The sequence below is a fragment of the Diadema setosum genome, chromosome 4 (assembly GCF_964275005.1).
Source record: "Diadema setosum chromosome 4, eeDiaSeto1, whole genome shotgun sequence".
NCBI classification, from domain to species: Eukaryota; Metazoa; Echinodermata; class Echinoidea; order Diadematoida; family Diadematidae; genus Diadema; species Diadema setosum.
The window spans coordinates 19,504,369-19,529,079 of record NC_092688.1 but is presented as its reverse complement, the minus strand read 5'-3'; the positions used below and the strand labels follow the sequence as shown (position 1 = coordinate 19,529,079).

Below are 24,711 nucleotides of genomic sequence, written 5' to 3'. Positions count from 1 at the left end.
TTTTAGTTTCTCGCTGCATTTCATGAGGCATTCCTGACATTTTGTTTAGTCTACTGTCATCCACTTCCTCCTTCTCGTTGGTTCTACATCTAGCTCTCTCAACATTCCTCGACATTTTGCGCTCCCCCCTTTTTAACATTTCCTTGTAGATTTCGAGAGTTCATTCACTTTACTCGCGCTTACTTTCGTCATGGAGCAATGAACAACATTTTGCTGTAACAGTTACGATTGTGTCCCATATTCAGCAAATGCGGAATGCAAGCTCAATCGCGTTGAATGCGATTTTTTTTTTCTCCATGGGAGTACATATTTTTTATATCAGCTCTCAATTAGTTATCTATTCAGCACGGTATAAGTTACGTTTACAGTAGAACGAAAGCCTGTAGAAACACTGTATACGAGACATTTAACCGTTCTTTTAGCAACACTTGAGTCAAACAACTGATTTGTTGGATACGCCTTTTACGACGGATGTTTCACAATGTTTTCACATGAACTGATGAGCATTTTACTTTTTAAATACACAAACACCCAAAATCGTACATATTGTACCTTTATCTTACATTATTCCATTATCATAAGTTATGCCTCTCTTCCTCTAGCTCTCTTTTTTGTTACGCTTTAATAATCATATATTCATTTATTTATTATTCATTTATCTATTTATCTATCTATGTCTCTATCTATTTATTTATCTACCTATTCATTCATTTATCCATTCATCATTACATTATTAATTTATGTTTATAATACATCTTGTAATTAATTCTTTGTCGTCTTTCCAGGATCCAGAAATCGACCGTGAAAAGTGCCAATCAGACGACGACTGTAGAACAGACGATGCCATCATCACAGGAAACGGTAAGGGCGCACTGTATCCCTTCATCTTCTTACAGCCATTATGTGTTTTATAATGATCTGAATTCTGACGTTCTAAGCCAGCTTTCTACGAAAAATTTCATTTTATTGTTTCTCCCATCTTCGTTCCCAATATAATCTATCAGGTCAAAATGTTTTTTGTTCATCGCAGCTGGATTAAAAAAAAAGAAGATATTCGAAAGCAATATCTGAGAAAATTCAGTTAAGAAAAGTAGTATCGGTAATATTTCTTGCAACATTTTGCAGAGAGAACAAAAATGATATTATTTTCTCATGTCTCCTAAGCACAGGATCAGTTTTCATCCCTAGATGGCAGCCCTTATTGGATTGTGACATATTTAATTACCTGTCAATCACGTGTTCACAATTTTGCGCGCATTACTGCATTTCTTTCCAAGTTTGGAACACACGCACACCCACCCACCCACCCACACACACACACACACACACACACTGTCTCTCCATACTGAGACACTGTAATAGTGTGCGAATGCTCACAAAGCTGATATTGTGTGCACAGGGATTAAGTATGTGTGTGCACATTTATCATTATTGTATGTGTATTGGTGTCTGTATGTGTGTGTTTGCTTGTGTCGACTGAACACCTACGCGTGTTAATATACGTGAAAGGAAAAAAAGACCTGCGACAAGGTACTAGTACCCCAGTAAATGCATCTGAATATTGGTAGAATATATTTATAAATACAGTCAGACCGCAGCACCCGATAATTCGCTCGTATTTATTCAACTCGTATGCAAGCCCGCTCTAGGCTTGCATAACGTAATGAGCTGCGGAAGGGGATTTTGTCCTTGGGCTTTCGGCAACAAAAATACACCTTATATTCAAAAATTTGGTATCAAATCCAAGGAAAATATGTAAGCTATCGTCACCTGTTACTCAAATTATTGTAAATGAAAAATACCATAGCGTAATTTGAGCTTGAAAAATGATGAAAAAAGTGATTCGTGTAGTACACGTTCAAATCGTCAAAAGAATACCAAATTCACCTCGCGTCGCAATGAAAATGCATTATTTGGTAGCCCATCTCTTAATCTTTGTATCCATGTAAATATCTCGACAATTTGTTGCTTAATTCGGTCAGGAAGCAGTAAAATATACATCGATGTCAGTGCTGGTCAGCTTGAAACCGTGCAATCTCAAGAGTAAGCTCTCTCATTGGACAGCGCTTGCATTCAGCGCTTGCATTACGTCATTACGCAGCTACGGTTTCATGCCACGTGCAAAGTTGAAAGTTGAAAGTTGAAAGTTGAAAGTTTATTCACTCACAACCCAAACTCTGGGTATCGGAGTCCAATGAAAAACATATAGCACATTATAATATTAATAAATAATAATTGCAAATAACTCTGAAAAGTGTACAAAACAACTATAACAAAAAAATAAGAATGAAATGCGATTGATGAAAAGAAAAAAAATGTACAGAAATATACAATATATACACGATATATGGTAAAAAAAACAAAAAAAAACAAACGAACAAAGGGAAATATGACGAGAGACAGAGAGAGAGAGAGAGAGAGAGGAGAGAGAGAGAAGGGATATGGAGGTGAAGAGGGAGAGTGAGAAGGACACAAGACTGGTGAATTAACAAAAGATATACGAGTGACTTTTGGTTCAGAAAAAAAAAAAGAAAAATACAAACAGAAAAAAGAAAAATGCAAAGACATACGCAAATGAATTCATACGCTAAGTGAACAAGAATGAAGGAAATATGGAGACGGGAACGAGAAGAAGAAGAAGTAGAGAGATAGAAGAAAAAAGGAGGAGAGAGTGAAAAGACAAATAAGTTATATATCAATTGTAAAGAAGGCACAGCCTGTAAAAAAGGCATGTAGTATTTGCAAAAAGGATAAAAAATACTAATAATCTAAACATGTGTCATTATATAATTACAAAACTTGGCTAAATTGGAAAGGACTGTTTTCTTTTGACAATTAAATAATTGATCCATCTTCATAGTGTTTGGGTATTTCCAGTAATATTTTTTTAAGTATTTCTTTCGTTGTGCATTAAAGAGTCTACACTGAAAAAGGTAGTGAAATTTATCGCCAATTTTCTCTTCATTACAATGGGTACAAAATCTTTCGTTTCTTGGAATCTGATTGTATCTTCCAGAAACAATTGGCAGTTTATGATTAGCGCAACGGAATTCACATAAAATTTTTGCCTGTGAATCATTAAGGTGTCGAAAATACTTTTCAAAATGAAGATCCTGTTTTAAAAATTCGATAATTTAAACATTGAGAATTTTTGTCTGCATTACTATGCCACTCTTGTTTGTAAATATCATTTAATCTGGTACTAACTAAACTTTTGAAGCCAGCTAAAGTGAGATGTGATGCTTGGCTGTTCCAAATTGCAGTAAGACCTAAGTTGTTAAATATTTCTTTTATCCTAATTACCCATGTCATCGAATTTTCTTGCCTCGCCGATAAAACATATTGAAAATTATACAAAACATGCGCTATCTTTGACATATTACTGTTAACCAGTTTAAACCAAAACATTAACATCCGAAGGGTCACTGTTTTTTGTAATCTATCTTTACCTATTTCTCCGTAAACCATACAATTCAGAGTTCGCTTATGTAATCCAAGAAGTTCCTTACAATATCTACCAAAGAAAGTTTCAGAGCGCATGCTTGCGTAGGCACGCGTGTAGATTTCTGTGCTTCGGACAGAAGCTAGAAGCTAGAAGCTTGGTACAGCGCGCGCGAATGCAAGCGCTGTCCAATGAGAGAGCTCTTTCGCGCCACTGTACACTTTGTGTGGAGCATACTTCCGGCTTAGGAGTGAATTTTACAGACATTTAAAAACGGAAAAACTAGTATAAATCATTCTTGCGTCTCCTTGACTCCAATATATGATGAGCATCTAAGTTTCCTCTCTACGAAAAAGCCAACATCAGAAACAACGGTTTCTTAATCCGGTCAGGAACCAAAAACTAACTTTAGATAGCAAAATCTTTCGTGAAAAGCAGGTGAAATTTACGTAAATTCAACTGATTGTAACGTCATGACAAGAACCGATATTATACGCAAATTTGTTATCAAAATAAAGATCAAAGTCTGGAGAACAACTTATCGTGACTTGTAACCATAATGAATGCATGTAAACGTCGCTGCACTGTGAAAACCAAAGCCCTGTCAAACTCTCGCAAAATCTCGCACGCAAGAGACACCTTCGGAACGCAAAGATCGTCAACGAGAGTGCTGAATAAATCTTGCCGGATCGGCTCATTAGCATACGTGCTGCGGACTGACTGAATACTACCGGGAAACCGCCTGTTTTATCATAATCATTGCGCGTAAGTTCTTCAGTTAATGACTTATTGAGGAGGGAGTGTGTAGGAAAACAGGGAAAGAAGAAGATTACAAGAAGAGAAAGAAGTACAAGATTTCAAAGAAGAAGATATATGTATATCTATATCTATCTATCTATATATATATATATAACACATTACGCAGTGAATAACATGTATACGCTTATTCATTCCTTCTTTCGTTCATGGTGTTTGATATTTCGACGTATTGAGGACATTGTATTTTTATTTTCATATTATGTGTTCTTTTCTCGTGATATGGAAATAAAATAAAATAAACGAATATATATGTAAAAGAAGAAGAAGAAGTAGAAGAAGAAGAAGAAGAAGAAAAAGAAGAAGAAGAAGAAGAAGAAGAAGATAGGAGAAATCTAGAAAGTATAAACTTTGCCAAACAATTTACGCTAATCGATTGACCGTGCGGTTGTATTTCTATACCATGCATGATGTAAGACCTATGTCATTCAAAAAACAAACAAACAAACAAAAAACTCCCACTGACGTCTAGTATACCTTTGAGATTGCTATGGCTTTGTTACAACAGGTTTTGCCTTACATTTCCGCTTACAGTTTTGATTGATGACTTGCGTTTAAAATCCGTTCCATGATATTGTACGGTCGCATGCAATCTTGTAGCGGAGTTGCTCATTGGAGCAGATTAACTGTACGGTGCGTTTTGCGACGAATCCTAGACTCGCTGCTGCTTTACTAAATTTACTTCTGCGTTGGATTTGATTTATGTCGGTCGTTAGCATCAAGCAGCGTTAGTGTTGCCGTGCTTCATGAAATACACCACTTCTTTGTTTCCTGATAACTGGATGGTTTATTACACAATCGGAGCACTCGAGTGTTACTCCACTGAGCTATACTAACAATTCTGTTACTTCCAGACAAGCAGTGTGTATCTTTTTTTTTTTCTATAGGATTTGAGCAACTTAAATCAAACATAAGCAAGTGGGCAAAAACATAAAAAACAAAAACAGACAATTTCGTGATAATCCTAAATTTCATTAAAAACATATTTTTAAATGATCAGCGAACATTTTATTTATTTCATAGTCTGCTTGCAAAGTTTTTCTTTATTTATAACCATTACCTTCAAGCAATGTTGCCGACAGTACAAACGTGCTTTACCACTCGCACATACACACACACACAAATAACATTTGGCAACAAGAAAACTATGAAACAAACAACTGAAAGACTAACAAACTGAAAAAGAACATTTTTTTAATAAAACAATATACAAAATACTAGAACACATGCATGTGATTATCTTCCACAGGAAAGCCTTTCAGAAAATCCTGCTCTTGAAAGCATGGTTTACCATTGGGAGCAGTGATTTAGAAAATGTTCGAGATATCATTTTTGATGCATATGTGTTGGTCAGTTGTATCGCAAAACATCCTACCATATAAAAATTTTTTGTGAGATAATGAGAAACCTCTTATGAAATATGAAAGAACGTGTAATTGTAGAGGAATTCAACATTTATTTGATGAAAATTGGTTTTGAAATGGCTGAGATATCCAAAACAGAGCGATTCTAATAAAGTCTGGGACCCACCTTTTATTACGATCGCTTTGTTTCACTTTGTTTTTTGGATGTCACAGTCACTCCAAACCCGACTGAATTCCTCTTAAAATGATATGCTCTGTACTATTTCACAAGTGTTTTCTTGGTATGTCGCAGAAAGTTAAAAGCCCAATCCTCATCCCCACCGATATACTGTACCATCCCTTTAATGATAAGTAACCAAAATATGCGTTCTTTCACCCTTTCGACGGAATGCACGGATCTGTCTTCTCTGACTGTTAGCTTTGCTTGTTGCATACGTCGCCAGCTCACAAGAGTAATACCTGGCCAAGTTTCAAATCTATGAATTCTAAGCGAAACAGCCGTATTATGAGAACGTTACCCAAAATCCGGTTTAAAGAAATGAATCGAGAAACCAGAATTTCGTGGCTCGCTTTAGCTTACACGGTTTTGTTTTTTTCAATTACCAGACCAGCTTGGGAGTTCAGTCGTTGGAGACCTATATCTCCTGTGGCCATACGGGAAATCCATACGAGATTTTTATTTTCTTTCAACCTATCCTTAAGAGTGAACGAAAACGAAGCTTTACTCATATTACAATGGCGACGATTTTCTTTGCGTCCGCTTACATGTGGCTTTATACTGTAATATATTTAAACTAAGTGTAGTTTTTCCAAATCCCGGCTGGGCGCATTGATCGTAAAATGAAATCTTATCCCAAAACTTCACTCGTGGTCTATCCGATCTATCATACTGCCGTTTTTGTGCATAGCGATATGCCCAAAATGTCCACGGGTTTCATACGATCCTAATGTAGCATTGCTGTTATGTGATTTGCAGAAATCTATTTCAAGGTTTGAAGGTAATTGATTCCTGTCTTTAAACAAACACATTCTTGATTTACGTGATTATTTTAACACTGTGTTGTTGTTTTTTCCTGAATAAGATATATAGCCACAGGAGCAACATGTTTGAACGTGACTGTTTTCCTTGGTAGAGTGGAAATGCGCCACCACAGAGCAGCTGAAGTATCAAAAAACATGTATTGGTCTAATTCAACCACCAGGCTTCTGTTTCCATAGAAGGGCTTGGCTTGTCGGCATTGAACATGATTTCGCAACCCCGCACAAATGAGAGCTTACTGTTACATGAATTTAATACAAATATAAATCATTTTGACAGCATGTATCTCTTCCCCGTCAGATAAATCAGTTAATCAAAGCCAGGAAAGAAAGTCAGTGTAACATTTTTTTTCTTGGTTGCTTTTGGGGTTTTTTACACGGCAATTATGTAAAATCCAGTAAATCAAACTTTAGCAAAAACATTTATAAGCTAATTCAGGAGTCCATATATAGGAGCGTTCCAAATTAGCCTAATCAAGTGGTGCGCTGCTGCTTAGAAAAGTACATTACAAAAAAAAAAAATCCAACATATATATATGTTTATATATATATATATATATATATATATATATATATATATATAACTCCTGTTTGTTAAATGAAGTTGCTGTTGAGGTTAAACATTAAAATGGTGTTAAGCTTGCCCAATTTTCAAACACGCACTTTCTCATAAAAAAAGAGAAGGACATCTTCCGAAAGAGAGGAAGATCATAGTCAAAATAATTATAGGCCCTAATACCTTTTGACTGTCTGCAAGGTCTTCGTTTTATCATCGGCAGGAATAGCATGAGAGAGCTGAGTGAAGATCATGCGTGTAATGCTTTCCTTCATGAATGCAGCTCCGTTTTATTCAATTGAATTCACAGTAAAGACGAGGCATTCACAAACAGCCAGCCAGACAGACAGACAATAACACTCAGATATATAGAAATGATTATATTAATGTGCGAGCGCGTATGTTTGTAAGATACATATATAATGCACACACACAGACATATACATGATACATACATTTATACATAAATGTATGTAATATGTATACATTATCTATGTGTGTATGTAATATATATATACGTTGTACTAGTATATATATATATATATATATATATATATATATATATATATATGTGTGTGTGTGTGTGTACGCGTATATGAAACAGATATGCGTGGGTGTGTGATTTTCTGTTTATGATTCAAAGTCGGGAGTAGAGTTTTCTTTTTCAGTTCATTCTCATAGGGAGACATCGTCGCCTCACGTGGGTGAGTCACTGAAATCAGTAAGGGCTGTAAATCAAATTGGGCCACCGAATAATCATAATAATGAAAAATTTTGTGTATTCATAATCTCGCTTAAATATGGTATCTTGATTTAGCAGTCCTTAAAGGTACCTGTCAATCTCAATGCACTAGATAGAATATTTTAAAACGACTGTTGACGGAGTGCTCACAACTAGATGATGATACGACGACGACTATCTACAGAAGATGTGAACATGTCATCTGACTAAAGCGGCAGTGTAAACGGTGTGTCCGTATGATAAGGATGGCTTCCTTTCCAACTTTCTTATTGCATTTACTATCTGCATTAATTGTGCACGGAAAGCTAATATTTGCATAACATCAACAAGTGAGGGCGTGCTATAGTAATTCGGCCTCACCATATCGGCCATGTTTAGATATACTCATCTCAACAGTGGAAACGAAGGAAACATACAACTATGACATTAACAGCTGACGCTATTAGTCACCATGCCGTAAAATAAGATGCCAATGATTCAGGAAACATTAGAATGTTCTAAAGTACAGCATGATTTCGGTTGGCTCTTCAAAGTGGTAGACAGGAAAATATCCACTTCCACTGATGCATAAAAAAAAAATGAAATGATAATTTTCATTTTTTTTTTTCGCCATGAGCCACAAAGGGTGATTTCGAGATCGGTGCAAGTGCTGGTATCTGTGCTTGTGCCCTAAAAAAAAACATAAAACAAAAAAAAACACGCTAAATCGAGCTCCTATACCAGTGTTAGACTGCCTTTACAGATATCGTGCAGGTCTTGAGAGATAACGGACAACATTTGTCGTTCTATTGACACCATAACGATACTTGGTGGACCTCGCTTGAATGTGACGAAGAAAAAAAGTTTTTGCATTCCGTTCATGACCAGAAAGTCGAGATAATCATATCTCTTTAGAGCTTAATTTTGGACAAATTGTAAGGAGGTGCGGATAAAATGCCACAAAATTCCGAACCACTCAAACTTCGAAGATTTGCATTAAAGCTTTCAAGCACAGATTTAACTAGGCGTATCTTGGGTGTGCGTGTTCGTTTGGTATGCTAATACTGCACGAGCGTATGGAATGCACATTATATTATCGAGCTAAGGACGAAAAGGGATCGGAGTAATGGGCGTTATTCTTCTCTGGGTCACAGCGGGGTAGAAAAAAAAAACATTATGAATATATCGACTCTTGATTTAAGTAAAATCTGACATTCCTTCAGATTTACCGTGTCAGATCACGGGGGATTTCAAACAAAACTACAGTAAATCTTCTGCAAAATCAAACTTGAATTTTTAATTCTAATCATCCAAAGTTGCCAGTACTGGCCAATAAAAAATATAATGAAACACAAAACTCACGAACACCAACAGTAAAATAGCGTCGGTTCAGCAAATGACATTCAACAACAATCCAAACACCTGTTAGTGTCATGAAGTTAATGTCAACCTGTTTACAAAACAGAGTTATTTCAAGTTCGCGATTATCGCAGGTTCCAAGTATTGATTATATATACTTCTAACACCGGCACCAACACCAGCACTTGCTCCAGCACTAGCACGAAAATCACAGGCGTGATATTATACGTTTCTAATCATACTTCACCTTTAGTATTCATCACTATCATCGTCGTTATACCTGGTCTACATTAAAGGGGCCCTGAAATTCAAATGCATGTTGATTTGTGTTGATTTATGATACCCTCAACATCACTTTTGCGGCAAAACTAATATCTAGAAACATTCCATATATTTTTGCGACTTTTTCTTGTATTTCTTCTTAATAATAACAATTATGATAAAGGACATTTATATTGCGTAGCTACTATAATAATATACTCTACTGCGCATTACAAAATGACATGCATACAAAAATTCAAACAGAATATACATTACTTCAAGAGATGACTTTTTAACCTAACCTTAAACTCATTATTGTAACTGCTTGTCTTACAAACAAAGGGAGATTATTCCATAATTTTGGTGCAGCGTACAAAAATGTCCTGTCACCAAGAGTAACTTTTGATTATGTTACTTTGATTAGGTAACTTTGATTAGGTAACTTTGATTAGGTAACTTTGATTAAGTTACTCTTCACCTTCCTCTCGACTCAGGATAACTTGCATGTTTCTGTGATATTAATGTGACTAACAAAAGACATGTCTTTTGTTAGTCACATTAATATCACAGAAACATGCAAGTTATGCTGAGTCGAGAGGAAGGTGCATTCAAATGTCTTTTGTTAAATATTTCAGTACTTTTAGCAATGATTGACAGATGAGGTCATCTCAAGAATATTGGTTTGGAAGGATTTTTTGTGGGCGTTCCCAAGTAATCCGAAGAAAAATAGAAGAAAAAAACAATCGTTAAAAATAATTATATGGAATGTTTCTAGATATTCGTTTCACCGCAAAAGTGATGCTGAGGGTATCATAAATCAACACAAATCAACATGCATTAGGATTTCAGGGCCCCTTTAAAGTATTCGTTTGCGCTTTCAGTGTTTCAGCCACCTATGTACGTAAAAGCGAAAGACAAATATTCATGATAACGTTTATCAATATCAGAAGCAATAAAATTTGGCCGACGCAAAAACAGTTTTTAGTTTCATTGTTATCGTTTATTCCGCCGCACAGCTTTTCCCTTGCGAGATTCTAATGGAATATTCAATCAGAGTCGGATGGTGATGACATTGTTAATAACCTTTGGAAATCTAATCTATTCTGGCAATCTCGCAACAATGATATCTATACATTGGATACTACTGTTTCACCTGTGGGATTTGCGCAGTTGCAGCAATTACTGTGAAATGAATCTAAACAACATCGCACTATCCTCTTTGAAAATATCAATTCGTTTAGCAACCTGTTTAGAAAATCTATTAAAAGTTTCAATTTCTTATGTTGGTGCGTTTGTTTTCAGAGAACTTGAGCTTGCTATCTTGCAGTACAATTGAATGTCAATTCAATCAATCAAAATAATGACTGTGGCGCGCTTTACGTTTAAGATCAATAGCCGTATCATGTAACATAGCATGCTTGATTGGATGACTGTAGAATGAAGCACTAACAGCATGGCTAGATTAAGTTCTAAAAGTGATCAAAAAATGATGTCAGAAATTGATAAGCAAATTACTGATGTATTATTAGGAAATGAAATGAAATAATTTGGCTTAGATTTACCTAAACATATTCCTCTTGTTTCTGATTTCAAAACTTTCGCTGCAAAAGTGTGATATAGGTATCCAGGAAATGATGTTCATGGCATATTTTTTTTTTAATGTTCTTAGGATTAGAGGCTACATGCTATTTCATACGGATGTATTATTAGAAACTTCATTGGATGCTGAGTTACCTTACATCTATAATTTCAAGAAAATAAAGTCCACATGTAAAAAGTTTTTATCTAGTAAATTGAAAATTTACTAGATAAAGAAGCATTCTCAAGAGGGTTGAGAAATAACTAATAACATGAGCACCCTAGTCTTGCTTCGATAAGTTTATATCATAGCGACAGGAATTGAAATCAAAGGACTGTCAGTCAAAAGCTTCTTGTCCTTTCCCTATTGAGGGTAAAACAGGTATGTGACGTAATACTTATGTTCAGAATCTCTCGTTTGATATTTTTTTTCTTTCTGGTTTGAATTCATCTCCGCCCGCACCCTTTCTCCTCGACGAATCGATTTGATTAGAGTCACATTTGCCTGCATCGATTTTCCGTCACCCGAACGCGTAAATTCCTAATAGTCACGTGGTTATAAGAAGTTCAAGGCTTGTTAAACGTGCAGATGGAACATTCTTATATATCAACGCGTTTGAAGATTGCTTCGCAAACTGAACGCTCGTGCATGTTCAAGTCAACGCGGGCGCCTAATACCCCTTTCAAGTAACCCTCTTGGCTCGGACCAGGAGCGGACCAGGAGCGGACCAAGTCGAACATTTTGAGTTTATGAATGGGTGGGGGCCAAAGTGGCTCGCGCCAGGTGCGGACTATTTTGGCGCTGCTGCAGCTAGCACCAGGCGCGGACCAGGCGCGGACCAGGCGCGGACCAGGCGCGGGCCTGGCGCTGATCGAAGAGTTTATGAACGACAGCAGCGCCAGGCGCGGGCCAAAATTCCTCTCACTGTCAAAGGTCACAGCTTACGCTGCTCAGTGAAAATGCACTTCCGCTCTGTCCATGAGGTGTTGAGTTACCATGGCAGTTATCCCTTACTTGACCGAGTTACTGAAAGCGGTATAATACCGCTTTCAGTAACTCATGCACTTTTGGCCCGCTCCTGGTCCGAGCTAAATTAGCCCGCCCCAAGCATAAAAAATTGCGTTCAGTAGCTATAGCAGAGCCGCACTACTTTTAGGATGACCCATTCATAAACTCGGTCAAGGAAGAGGGCAACTGCTGATTACCAAAAAGGGAATTATACATTTTCAATCTTACCTAGCGGATTTGAGGATATTTAAGCCACTAGTTCGCACAAATATTGTTTCCAAGGTTACACTAAGCACACAAAGAATGAACGCCCTTTCAGACAATATAACCTGTAATTTTTCGTAGCTTTTGAAGTTAACACATCAATAATAGTACTCGCACATCGTCTCATAAGCTTCGCTGAATGTCACCATGTAGTTTTCTCATTTTTTCTTCATATTTCTGCCTTTTCATTGATTTCACTGCTTATCTGCCTTGAGTAAGCCGATCACAATTTATTTTTTGCAGGTTTATTGTTAACGGAAAGATATTTCTTCCTGGCCATGATGATTCTAGCTTTGGCAGTTTGAACATTTACAACGAGCCGTCAACCTTGCCCAGGTGACGATTGTCAGGAAACACAGAAAGCGGGAATTTGTTTTGCACAAGTTAACGAGGGGATCGATTATTCAAGTCTTTATACTAATGGGTGTCTCTAGGAAATAATTTACACCTTCATTGTATCGGCGATTCTTCTGATTTAAATATGATATCAATTTTATATGAACGTCCTATGGCAAAAGTAGAGATTGCTCAAATTTTAAATCCTTTACCAGTGCAACATTTTGATATTCTGATAATGAAGCGTGATCTGAGAAAATGCGTTGACGACTGTTCGAGAAGACTAACAGAAACGATAGTTATTGGTCACAGAGTGAAAGATACATCACCGCGAAGTGTGGGAAGCACTTGTCACACGTATAGTCTGCTGCGAAAATGGAAGAAAACCAATCGAATTTTTTGGATTGGCGGGAACTTACTATCTGGAGTGGGTAAACCAATTCCCGATTAAGATAGTAGTAAACTACTAGTAACAGACGAATTGAGATGTTTCTACCCAACTGAATCGACTGAAAAATAAATAATATCGTTCGACACACTCAGGTTACAAGCGACCTTCTGCCGAGGTTGGCTGTGTCCATTACGGAGTGTTAGTAAGATAACGAACACGAAGTGGCGGACAAACAAGCCAATGGTCATGCCGACCTGCCCCAATCTCCGCCATTGCCAGCAGTATGCAGCGGCGGAAGTCAGGGCAACTTCGTTTTGATCACAAATTTGTCGCCATATTGGTTTTTAAAGTGAAAGTGTCTTTACGGGGATATTATCACTTTGGACTGCAGTTTGATCGAATCACGCCTATGGGATAAAGTGGCACTTCTTAATTTTCGCTCGAATTCCAGGAGTTTGGTCCAATCACTGCCTGTCCCCTTTTCGTTTTAGCTATTAGTATGGGTAAACAATCGCGGGCTGCCTGATCCGTGGAAAGTTTCCAATATCCGCTCTGTTCTCCGCTATTGGGGTCACCTAATTTTGTGAAAGTCTGGGCTTAACTATGGATTAATGAATCGCTTGCGTCTTTTGTTTGCCATTGAGTCAAACTAGTAAATTGAAAAGTGACCCCATCTTGCGATCTCTCCCTCAATCTCCTATAAGGAAAATGAGCTTGTAATGATCCACGGCCCCACCTCACTTTCAGCGTGAAAAGGTCACATTCAAAGTGTTCCATTTTGATCATTTTCTATTACAATAAAGTATGTGGTAGCATCAAGAAGTACGTATAACCTGCCGATAAGTGTCAAGGTATGAAAATAGCCCCTCCCCCCCCCCAATATTATGAGGTACAGTATACGAGACGTCCAAACTAGTATAAAAGAGAGAGAGAGAGAGAGAGATGTTGCGATGGTATCCAACTATCCATCCTGGGTGAAAAAGACGGTAGGCAAGTAAAAGGGAAGAAATACAACATTGTTACATAAGAGCATCTGCTTTATGTCGATTTTACTTATGGGGCATACATTATTATTACAAATGACGCGCCGATTAACTCGGGATGATTTCTTTATGGTAGAGATTAACGATATTATCCAACGTATACATGATATTACGTGGGACTACATCGTTCATGTTTTTTATATAACATGCACATTATATACATATCATAGAGATATATGGTGCTAGAACGTCTTGCTCTTTACTTCAAGTTTGATATTCAATTCAATTCAATTCAATTCATTTTATTTTCCTACTTCTCATTTATGAACATTACAACAGAAACCAGACAAGTTCTTTTACCTTGTGAACAATGTGCAGAAAACAAACAATATACAAGGTGATAACACAGTAATTACATGTAATGATAACTGGTCAAAATCGAAATCGAAATGGGGTTGATCAAAGAGAAGTATGACGGGACCTACATGAAAGCTAGCTTGTTTGGCTGTAAGCCCCGAGTAATCAGTGTTTGTGAAAAAGAAACGGAGAACGGATAGAAGATAAGACCAGAATGATGATGTAGGTTGCCAAATTTTATGTAATAAAAAAGAAGAAGAAAAAGAAGAAGAAGAAAACAAACAAACTCTACATTAATATGAACTTACTGTGACCGAGCCATCATTATTATACAGCCTACTTTGGTATATATACTATAACCTATTGTTGCATTAAAACTTTCACCAGGATATGATCAGTAAGACACAAAAAGTAACATGTACAGCTATTAAGCCATTTGGTGCCTGATATGAAGGCCTTGTCTGTCAACAGGTCGGCTGACGACATCTGAAGATAATATTACTTTGCCGAGATCTCGGCCTGTCAAGTGCTTATACGCTTTGCCTTGGATGAGGTGATTTTATTCACGATGCCTCTCTTGACCCAGGTGTGTATAGACGGGTACCTCGCGATGCTGGGATTATCATGATAATAATGGCACGTCCCTCTGATCGGAGAGTGTAGACACTGAAGAGGCTACCCTGGGTATAACCAAGGAGGTACCTCCTTGGTATAACACCATATTTATCATAATCATGTAGTGATAGAGACATTCTGCGATGTAATGGGTTGGAATATCTTTCCTGATTTTTCAATTTCTATGGCAATCCATTCGTAAAAAAAAAAAAAAAAAAAAAAGAAGAAGAGAATTCATCACGCCTTATGTTTTCATCCTTTTAATTGTCGTATTTTGGGAGGGTATATATTTTGATATTGTTCATTTTCTCTGTACCCAAATACGGAAACTCACTGCGTGTTATGTAGTACAACCGGTGATGCCGGGGGGAATTGAGTGTATCAATATTCTGTCTTTGGCTGTCTTCCATCATATTCGGTTCTTTTCTTAACTTTTCAACAACAACAAAAGTTCGCCTGCACAGCGCCTTACGCTTTGAGGTACTTAATCAGGCTCCCAAGCCAGCCTGACAGCGTGCAATGGTCTGATGTGATCTAGGCATGTTTCCAGTTACATCATTAAGTCTGTAGGCAGACACGACTGCCTCCGTAAAGAGGGAATGGGATGCGACAGCGTGTTTGTCTAGGAGGCGTGCTGCTGAATCAGGGTCGCCATGGTGGATCATGCCCCATTTCACATTCAAAAATAACACTCAGTCCGTTTTATAATGACGTCACACCGTATACACCAATGAGCATGCTCCTGCCTACCGATAGTGGGGTGTCCTTTCCACAAGTGGTATGAATGTAATTCGCGCGATGTCAGAAAACTCAGAAAACAGAAATGAAAGAAAAAATGAATGATTTCAAATTAAATCATACTGTCGCTTTCAAATGTGCAAATATGAATAGGGAATTGCTCCATCATTAGAAATCTACTCTTCACATGAAAATTATTCTCCTCATGAGTAACTGCAGTTCTATTTTAGATTCAAGCCACTGTCCGAAAAACCGTTGAACATCGCGCATAATGTGTATTTACTGCCATAGTTCAAAGCCTGCATGTGCGCTTATAGAACCTGAGGCGGGAAATGAATTTTGGGACGTCATCAGCAGCTTCTGTGAATGTTTCAGACTGTGTAAACACCAGTTTCTGCTCATTTTACCCGTCAACGCTGCATGTAAGAGAAACGTTTTGTTCAACTTCACGAGACCGCGATGACCATTTAGAGGTCAGGATGGAATGTAGATTAATCGTATATGGAACTCCCTGGTTTAGTTTTTAAAGGGGAAATCCAGTCCAAATAAGATAGTCTGATAAGAAAGAGCAAAACATTACGAGTTCAACGGTATAATCTTGATCGAAATTACTTCCTTAATTTTAACTTCCTTATTTTTCATCCGATTTCAGTCAAATTTTTACCCTTGAACTCGTAAGACATTACTTTTTTTTATCAGACTAACTTATATTTGGACTGGATTTCCCCTTTAATCCATACCGAGATGTGAAAGCGTCTAATTCACTCTCAATCTTTGCTGCATCGTGACGAGCCCAAGCACATAACTATCAAAATGATTGTTCCCTCGTTGTATTCCTTTTAGAAACTGCAAAGCAGGCAGGTTTGCAGGTCATGTTTACGGCCTCGCCAAAGAGTCAAACGGAAATGAAAATGCTCGTCGCTTATCAAAGTCAGAGCTGATGGGGGTGACATGAAAGAACATCAAAACCGTTCTCATTATGCCCCCCCCCCTTTTTAAATCAGAGTCGTCGAAATATAAAAATCCCCTCTTTATCTTGGTCAGAATTTCTGTCTTCCCAACGAGTGACCTTCACAGACCGAAAGAAAGGTGGCTAACAGGAAGAATCGTGTTCAAATGTGTTATAGGAATCGGATAATCTTTCTACTTAAAGGCATTATTTACTATTTGCAGACAAAACAAAAGCCCAGCTTTAGTGTTTCAAAATAGTTCTAAAATTTGAATTAGTGATAGAAACATCTTGTGTAAAAGTTTTAGTAAGTATAATCCATTCTAATTATTCTTAAACATACCAAAATGTGAACAATAGTTATGATAAATTGTTTCCAGACTAAACCGTCTACGTTGTGGTTCATTGATTGAAATAGCGATATCTCCTTATACTTTACCTAGGTTTTATGGTAGGATGCTTTGTGATACAACTGAGCAGCAAATCCAAAATCTTGTGTAAAAGTTTTAGTAAGTATAATCCATTCTAATTATTGTTAAACATACCAAAATGTGAACAATAGTTATGATAAATTGTTTCCAGACTAAACCGTCTACGTTGTGGTTCATTGATTGAAATAGCGATATCTCCTTATACTTTACCTAGGTTTTATGGTAGGATGCTTTGTGATACAACTGAGCAGCAAATCCAAAATAATGTTCAGATTAACGAATCCCTTTCTATTTTCGTATTAACGAAATCTTCCAAATAACAATCCTTATTTCATTTTCGGATAAAAAGAAATTTCGAAACAACGAATATCACCCAATAACCTATGGGAGTATGTGTATGCCAGGCTATGGAGAATTGATATATCTCTTTGTCAACGCTTGTGTACAAATAATGTGTACAGATTGCCCGTCAACACTGGTTTTATCTAGATTTTCACATAGCAGGGTCTTTAAAAGACGCGGCTTGATGTAGAGACCGCAATAAACAGGGTGGTTTCGCTGTTTATGAAATGTGAGAAATTTCGATCAGCGTGGAGCAGAAGTCATAATCCATCAATGTTTGCCGAGTTCCCCTGGATGGATAATATTGCTTGATGTATCCAGGGAAGTGGCACATTGGGACGACGCATCACACGAACATGGATCAATGTCCGTACATAGAGACATATAGAGAGCACGTGCACTAGATAAACAAAGTAGGCATCAGTGCCGCTGTATTGATGATTACACAATACACACATACATGTAAACACATATGCAATATATTCATATGAGAGTATGACAGCTTGAAAGTCGTAAATCTTCAGTCAGCCGAACCTAATTGAAAAAATGTTTTCAGGTAACAAGGACTCTCCCTTTTCTTCTTTTTTTTTTCTTGTGGTAACTTTAAAATGTTGATTAATTTTGCCAATATAATACCAGTTTAAATACCATGCCCTTCTCATTTACAAGAATGTCAACAAAACTTGATCATTGTGCTTTTGGCCCGAAGTGTGCAATACGTCCAGTAGACACATCTTGGGAAAACGGTATACAGGTGCACGGTGTTAAATCTAACGCATTCGACTTAATAGCTTAATGGGGAACGAAATCTCCCTAAACTACTTCCAGTGCTTGGTAAAAGCAACTCTTCTTGGAAAGAAGAAGAAGCAGAAGATATCTATTTATTAATTTTTATTTTTTTTTTTTTTTACCTGGGACCTCACTTGTGCTGTGAACTGTTGTCATAAGTGGAAAGTATAAAATAATAACAATTATATAACTTAATCATAATCTCGTCATCTCTTACATCAAGATATAATCGTCGACGTTTCCATTCCATTTGGTACAATTTTTGCAAGATTATAACTCTAAGATTCACATCTAAAGTGCTCCATTGCCGGTTGAAAACACTTTATTTTTATCCTATATCATGAGCAATATGAATGTTTTCGCGCGCCCCCCCCCCACACACACACAGCACTTTTGATAAAACATGACTCCCGCTCTTGTCTCTGCTCAATTTTGTCTCGCACCCTCCTCCTCCTCCTCCACGGCCGATTGAACACCCAGACTTTCATCCCACGTCGTGATTAGGTCCTCCGCTCACTGAGAATATTTACTCAGAAACCGTCCCGCTGTTAGGCCAGCAACCCGCTGAAACAAGTACCGGTCTGACTCGAGTATCCCCAGCAAGCAAACAAGGCCCCCGGTATAGTGGCTCTCCTTTCCCCCTTCTTTGTCAATATGTTTTGGTCCAAAATATGGTAATGCGATTCAAGGATGTTTCGTAATCGAGATACGGGGTAGCAAACTGTCGATCTCAGAAAAGCGAGTTACCTTTCAGAGTCTTAAGTGCTCTTCGATTCGGCTTGGATGACATTAGCAGTCTTGCGATGCTTGTTGAATGTTGAATCTATGGTAGCCTTAAAGACACACACGGGGAAGCAACATCTATTTTTTTTCTCCTTGTGTCGAGATTAAAGGCGAAAGAACTTTGTAGTAGGACAATATTATTTACAACAGTATTTTTCTTAATTTTAATGATTTACAAGAATCAACAAATCAAGTGAATTGTTTAAATTGATCTCATTGCTATTTTGTACTTAGGTGTATTGTTTGCTGTTAATAAATGTCACCCATCTGAAAAAAAAAAGACACACAACTTGATATGCAAAGGAAAGCCGGTGAAGATATAGATGACCACGTTTATGGTTATGTTTCGGTCACCATGAAAAAAAGAAACCACGCTGAATTAGCAGGTAGTATTAAAGTATGACTCAGCTTATGATGACAAACTGTTTAATAATTTTTCCCTTCTTTTTTGGCTGTTGTTAATTTTGCCATGTTATGTTCCAGTCACTTATAATCACTCGCAAATCTTGTCCATTTGAATTGGTTTTAATAAAACATACAAAAAAAAAAAGAACGCTACCACACACACAAAAAAGAACTGTTTCATAAGACTTTCATTCATGATGGAGCAATTTATTGCGTTTTTTCCCCTATGTTATCCCTAATATATGGCACCTTACTCAGAGAGCCACAGTGGGATGGACGAAATTCTATAAGGCAAATATTTGGAAGGAGTGCCATGCAAATTTAAAATGGTGCATAGCGATAAAATATGCCGTGTCTTGCACAATTAAAAAACATGTCAGCGAACTAAGAATGTGTGGAAACCGATACGGCATGCTGCATACTTCTAACAAAGGGTTTCACCGCAGAGCATCCTCCCTAAAGTTGAGCGTTTCTCTCGCATGGACTGGCGTGCCTTAATTGTAGATGGTTCGAGAACTTCATTTTTCGTAGGTAGAAGAACATTAAAGTACTTGATTATTGTTGCATTGTGTAAGGAATTTAATTGCAAAATATAAACTTATTCCGTACAACACAACTATAAACATTTACAGACCAGCCCACACATATTTCGTACTCCCTCTCTCTGTCTTGTTTTATGGCGATTTCTCATGAACTGCAAATATGCATGCTGACATTTACAGTGTAACGGCACAGACGACATAAAATGCAAACAATCAATGCGTGTCCAATGAGCCTTTAGTTTGATGAACTCGCAGCAAAGCACATCACTGCGACATGCCCCTCTTTCGCGCACAATCAACTGCAATGGAAGTTTGAAATAATGGCTCTTACAAACTTAAACCTCTTACTTTTCTCTTCAGAAATCCTCCAGCGCTTTTGAGAAAGAATTTAACCGCGCAAGTCATTATCGCAATTTAGGTGCATGCCTCCGAGAAACTGTACAACAAATGTTTTTAAGCATTTTATAGTTCATCTTTCAATAGCGATGGACTATTTTCTTTACTGTGTCTTTGTATGTTTGGGTGCATGTATTTGTGTGTGTTTAGACTTACCTAGTGACACTACTTAAAAACGCAGTTGCGGCTGAGAGAGAAGGACTAAGAAAGAGGAAGAGATCCTTTATCTTTCCAAACGTGCTATGCTATTGTGATTTGTGTATGGGGTCTCGTGAAGCGTTGCCGCGAATGACAAAAGATGTTTATTATCTAATCAATAACGTCGCTTCCTTTCTCACACGCCCATCACAAAATTTCTTGCGCGACGCTCAAACGTTCAATCAGGCGATGCACATGGAGCGAAATTAATAAGGGGAAGTCTACGCCCTCGTCACTTGTAATGTTAAAGCTTCACTGACGACAAAAGCGGCCGACGCGGACGGAATGATCGTCTAAAGTAAATCGCTTCGATTAGGTTAATTTCCCTGGTGAGCCTAAAGCCTTTTAGAATGTATTGCCACGGAAGAAGATCGCGTAGAATCGGTTCGGATGAAGGGAACAACAACAAGAAAAAGAAAAAAAAACCACCCTAGATGATGTCTTGAAATCAGAGATTAGCAGGGTCCTTTTTTACTGACCATGGATTCAATCACAGAGATTTTGAATGTATGAAGTACAAAGTGAGCTGGCTTGCATGCCGGAACAAACAACTAAATCGCTTGTAGATTAAAACAAAACGAGAGACTGCCAGAATCCTCTAGATATCAAAATAATCTCTGATTATCTATGGTCTTTTTAGCTAGGTGGAACATTCTGTGATAGTTATGATAAGAATTCCTCAGTGGCAACAATGCTGATTTCACGATATAAAACGGAATCCCTACCCCCCCCCCCCAAAAAAAAAAAAAACTTTTTTTTTTCTTTTGAATGCTTTTCTCACAAAACTGTAAGAGTTTGGAGAGTGATTTGGTTCGGTACCGAAATCTGGATTCATCGTTTGGAATTTCCTACTTGCTATGAAACGAATAACTTTACAGAAAAGATAGATATGTAGCATGATTGATCGGTTGTTTGGTTACAGTTCGTTATTCCGAAAGTTCGTTATTCCGAAGGTTCTTTAGTCCCAAGGTTCGTTAGTCCGAAGGTGCGTTATTCCGAAGATTCGTTATTCCGAAGGTTCTTCAATTCGAAAATGTGATAATGAATATTATGGTTAGTTATTCCGAAGGTTCATTAATCCGAAAATGGAATAAGGTTCATTATTCCGAAGGTTCGTTAATCCGAAAATGAAACAAAGCTCGTTATTACGAAGGTTCGTTACGGACCCTATTCATTTTCGGATTAACGAACCTTCAGAATAACGCCACAAACGTTCGGATTAACGAACCCTTTTTCATTTTCGGATTAACGAACCTCTAGGTAAAGGAATTTGTGTGTTTCGGATTAACGAACCTTCGGAATAACGAACAGCACCCGGTTGATTTGCCATGGGTAAGTTGAAAGGAATCTCGAATACTTCCCCCCCCCCCCCGAAATGAGGTAAGTAAGTAATCATGATACAGTATGTGATTAATTAGTTTTTAATGAGGGCGTCATATTCGTCATTAAATACGTGAAATGGTGGTGATATACAGAGCTAATCACTATTCATACAAGAATGGTTGGAGCCTGTAAGTTTACTTGGAAATGGGGAGTACAAACATATCCAGCAGAAGTTATTTATGCTGCAGATAACCTTCATGCTACTCCCTCATTTTACGGAAAAAATAATTTTCGTTTCGTCCTGACCTCATTAAGCTTATACCGACTCCAGGGAGGTAATCGCTGGTGTATTAAAGTCTCTTTCAATTATAATAAAACTATAAGCAAGACGTAAGTGCGCCCTCATTGTCAAAAATTATGTAGAGCGTGTTTAGACGAGATCCCTTTGCTTGTCGGGACTAGTATCCGCTTCGTGCGATGGTGAAAGATTGCAGCACATTATCATTTATCTCCAGGGGCATCATCCCTTTGTCGTACGACTGAATGTGCTCCATTTATCTCGAGGTCTCTCAACATACATGTACACAGTCATAGTCATGTACATCAACCGAAACTCACATGCACATGTGCCAGTACACTCATTATGAACGTCTACATAAACAAGATTCATATGCATACGAATCCACACAATTAATCCTCTATCGCACTTTCACAGACGCATCCTATACCTCACACCTGCACTGATGCATTTTCTACTCACCCCCGGCCATGAAATTTAGTATGAAATGATTTTGAATATCAAGTTGACCATAGTGCATTCTTTTCAGAGGCCGTCACGAAATTCAATCATTCATAATGATTTAATATAATGATTTACTCATAATTCGTGTACAATTTACTTAGTACGCGTACTGTATGATTGGCATGTGCATTTTTTTTTGGGGGGGGGCAATGTGTATTGGTGTGTTTTTCTTTTAATCTTTGCGACGTTAGAATTACTTTGTGAAAAAAATTAAATGCAGAAATAAAAGAAAGTTAGTTAAAAACACGGTTTATATCCATTGTGTTGGGCCATACCCATCACTGCTATATGGTTGCATATACACAGATTTATTTCTCCCTCACTATTTTATTATCCCTCCCAGGGTTCACAGTTTCCATACTAGAAATCTATTTTTTTCTCTCTCTCTCTCTTTTACCACTGAGCAACTTCCTACCCTCAAAACGTCATACACCCATACAAAGTCTATTCAAATTGCAATACGCTAAGGTGTGCTAATTGGCTTCAATTCTTGACAAAAACGCCTCTCTAATTGCGGTGCCAAACAATGACGGGATTGACGTTGGAAACTGTGATATTCAACCTTGGCACAATTCGTGGAAGGTATAGGAGCCAAGTCTGGCAAGAAAATAGCTTCAGACAAAATTGACTTGACGAAACTTTGTCGTTTCGTGTCGTGCCGTGTCGTGCCGTGTCGTGCCGTGTCGTGTCTCTGGGCAGACACCCGGACGTATGGGTACTTGGTGAACTTGCTATCGAAGAAGCTATATGAAAGAACTAGTTCAATATAATCATTATACAAACACAATTTGTACTTTTTTATGAACACAATGTATCGGATCAATTTCAAGAATTGAACGGTGAAATAAGCCAAAGGAAGCCTCTAAAAAGAGTATAAGGTGTGCAACATTGTATAATGGGTGATTTAGAGAAATATTAAATTCTTTATACCGATTTATTCGGATTCGGAGAGAAGAGAAGTCATTTCTCAGAAATACGTGCATAATTGACAGAGCAGGCAGTTAGGTAACCAGAGTCGAGCAGACAGATTCCAAGCAATGATATCTTTAAATTTGTTTAAATCACAACACGAGACTTAAGACATTCCATCGTGGAGTTGATAATTCCAATGTTGACATCTCTTTCTGTAGAACACGATAGTCCATGCTCCCGAATGTACATTGCATTATTTACCTTTTTTGTGGCGTTACAAGATAATATAATCGTTTAGAAGAGATCACAAAAGTCGTGTGATTGTAGCTTGTAGACAGAAATAGCTGCAAGACACAAATTAAAATGGTCTAGTTAGTGTACTTGTATTGCTAACACAATAAGACAGTCACGTACTCACAAACAAAACAACATTGTCTTGTTTAAATAAAAATCACACAGATTTTAATGAACTCGTGTCCTGCGAAATTTCCTAACAATGAACACGATAAGTATGGTGATTGGTAACCTCAATCAAAAGAATAATGTAAACTCCTAAATGTCATGACTAACAAACCAACAAGCCATTTAACCTCTTTCTCCAACCCCAGGGCATCGTACAAGACCTTGAAAAGTTTGTTTTTATCACAACTGTGTAACTAAAGTCATGTAATTTGCCAGGTTGATTCCTCCTCTTGTTTACAGTCGAGTCAGTTTCCTTTTTCCTCGGCAGCCAATAAAACCACATCTGGACTTTATTTACTCTGGTTGTTAAATAAATGAAGTGCGTCAATACTATTGTCCACCCCGTGATGGATGTTTTGCGATCAGACGACGAAACAAACGAGGCAATCGTTGCGCCGTGCGGCACGACATTCGTCCGAACTCGCGCCAAGCCATAAGGGCGGTCTCATTACAACTGGTCATGAAAACAAGTTCAATACGTGTCCCATCTGGGGCGGTTTGAATTGTGGCCGAATTGCCTCGCTGATTGCTCGATTCATGTGCTGTTAC

At 37.6% G+C, this 24,711-nt stretch overlaps 1 protein-coding gene across 3 annotated transcripts in view; it reads left to right on the top strand.

The window, feature by feature from the left end:
• Nucleotides 1-24,711, top strand: part of LOC140227589 (P2X purinoceptor 4-like) — a 164,952-nt gene that overhangs the window by 88,368 nt on the left and 51,873 nt on the right. For all 3 annotated transcript variants that reach the window (XM_072308008.1, XM_072308006.1, XM_072308005.1), the window contains one exon: nucleotides 786-861. In XM_072308008.1, the coding sequence (XP_072164109.1) occupies nucleotides 786-861 (76 nt within the window). The remainder of the gene's footprint in view (nucleotides 1-785; nucleotides 862-24,711) is intronic.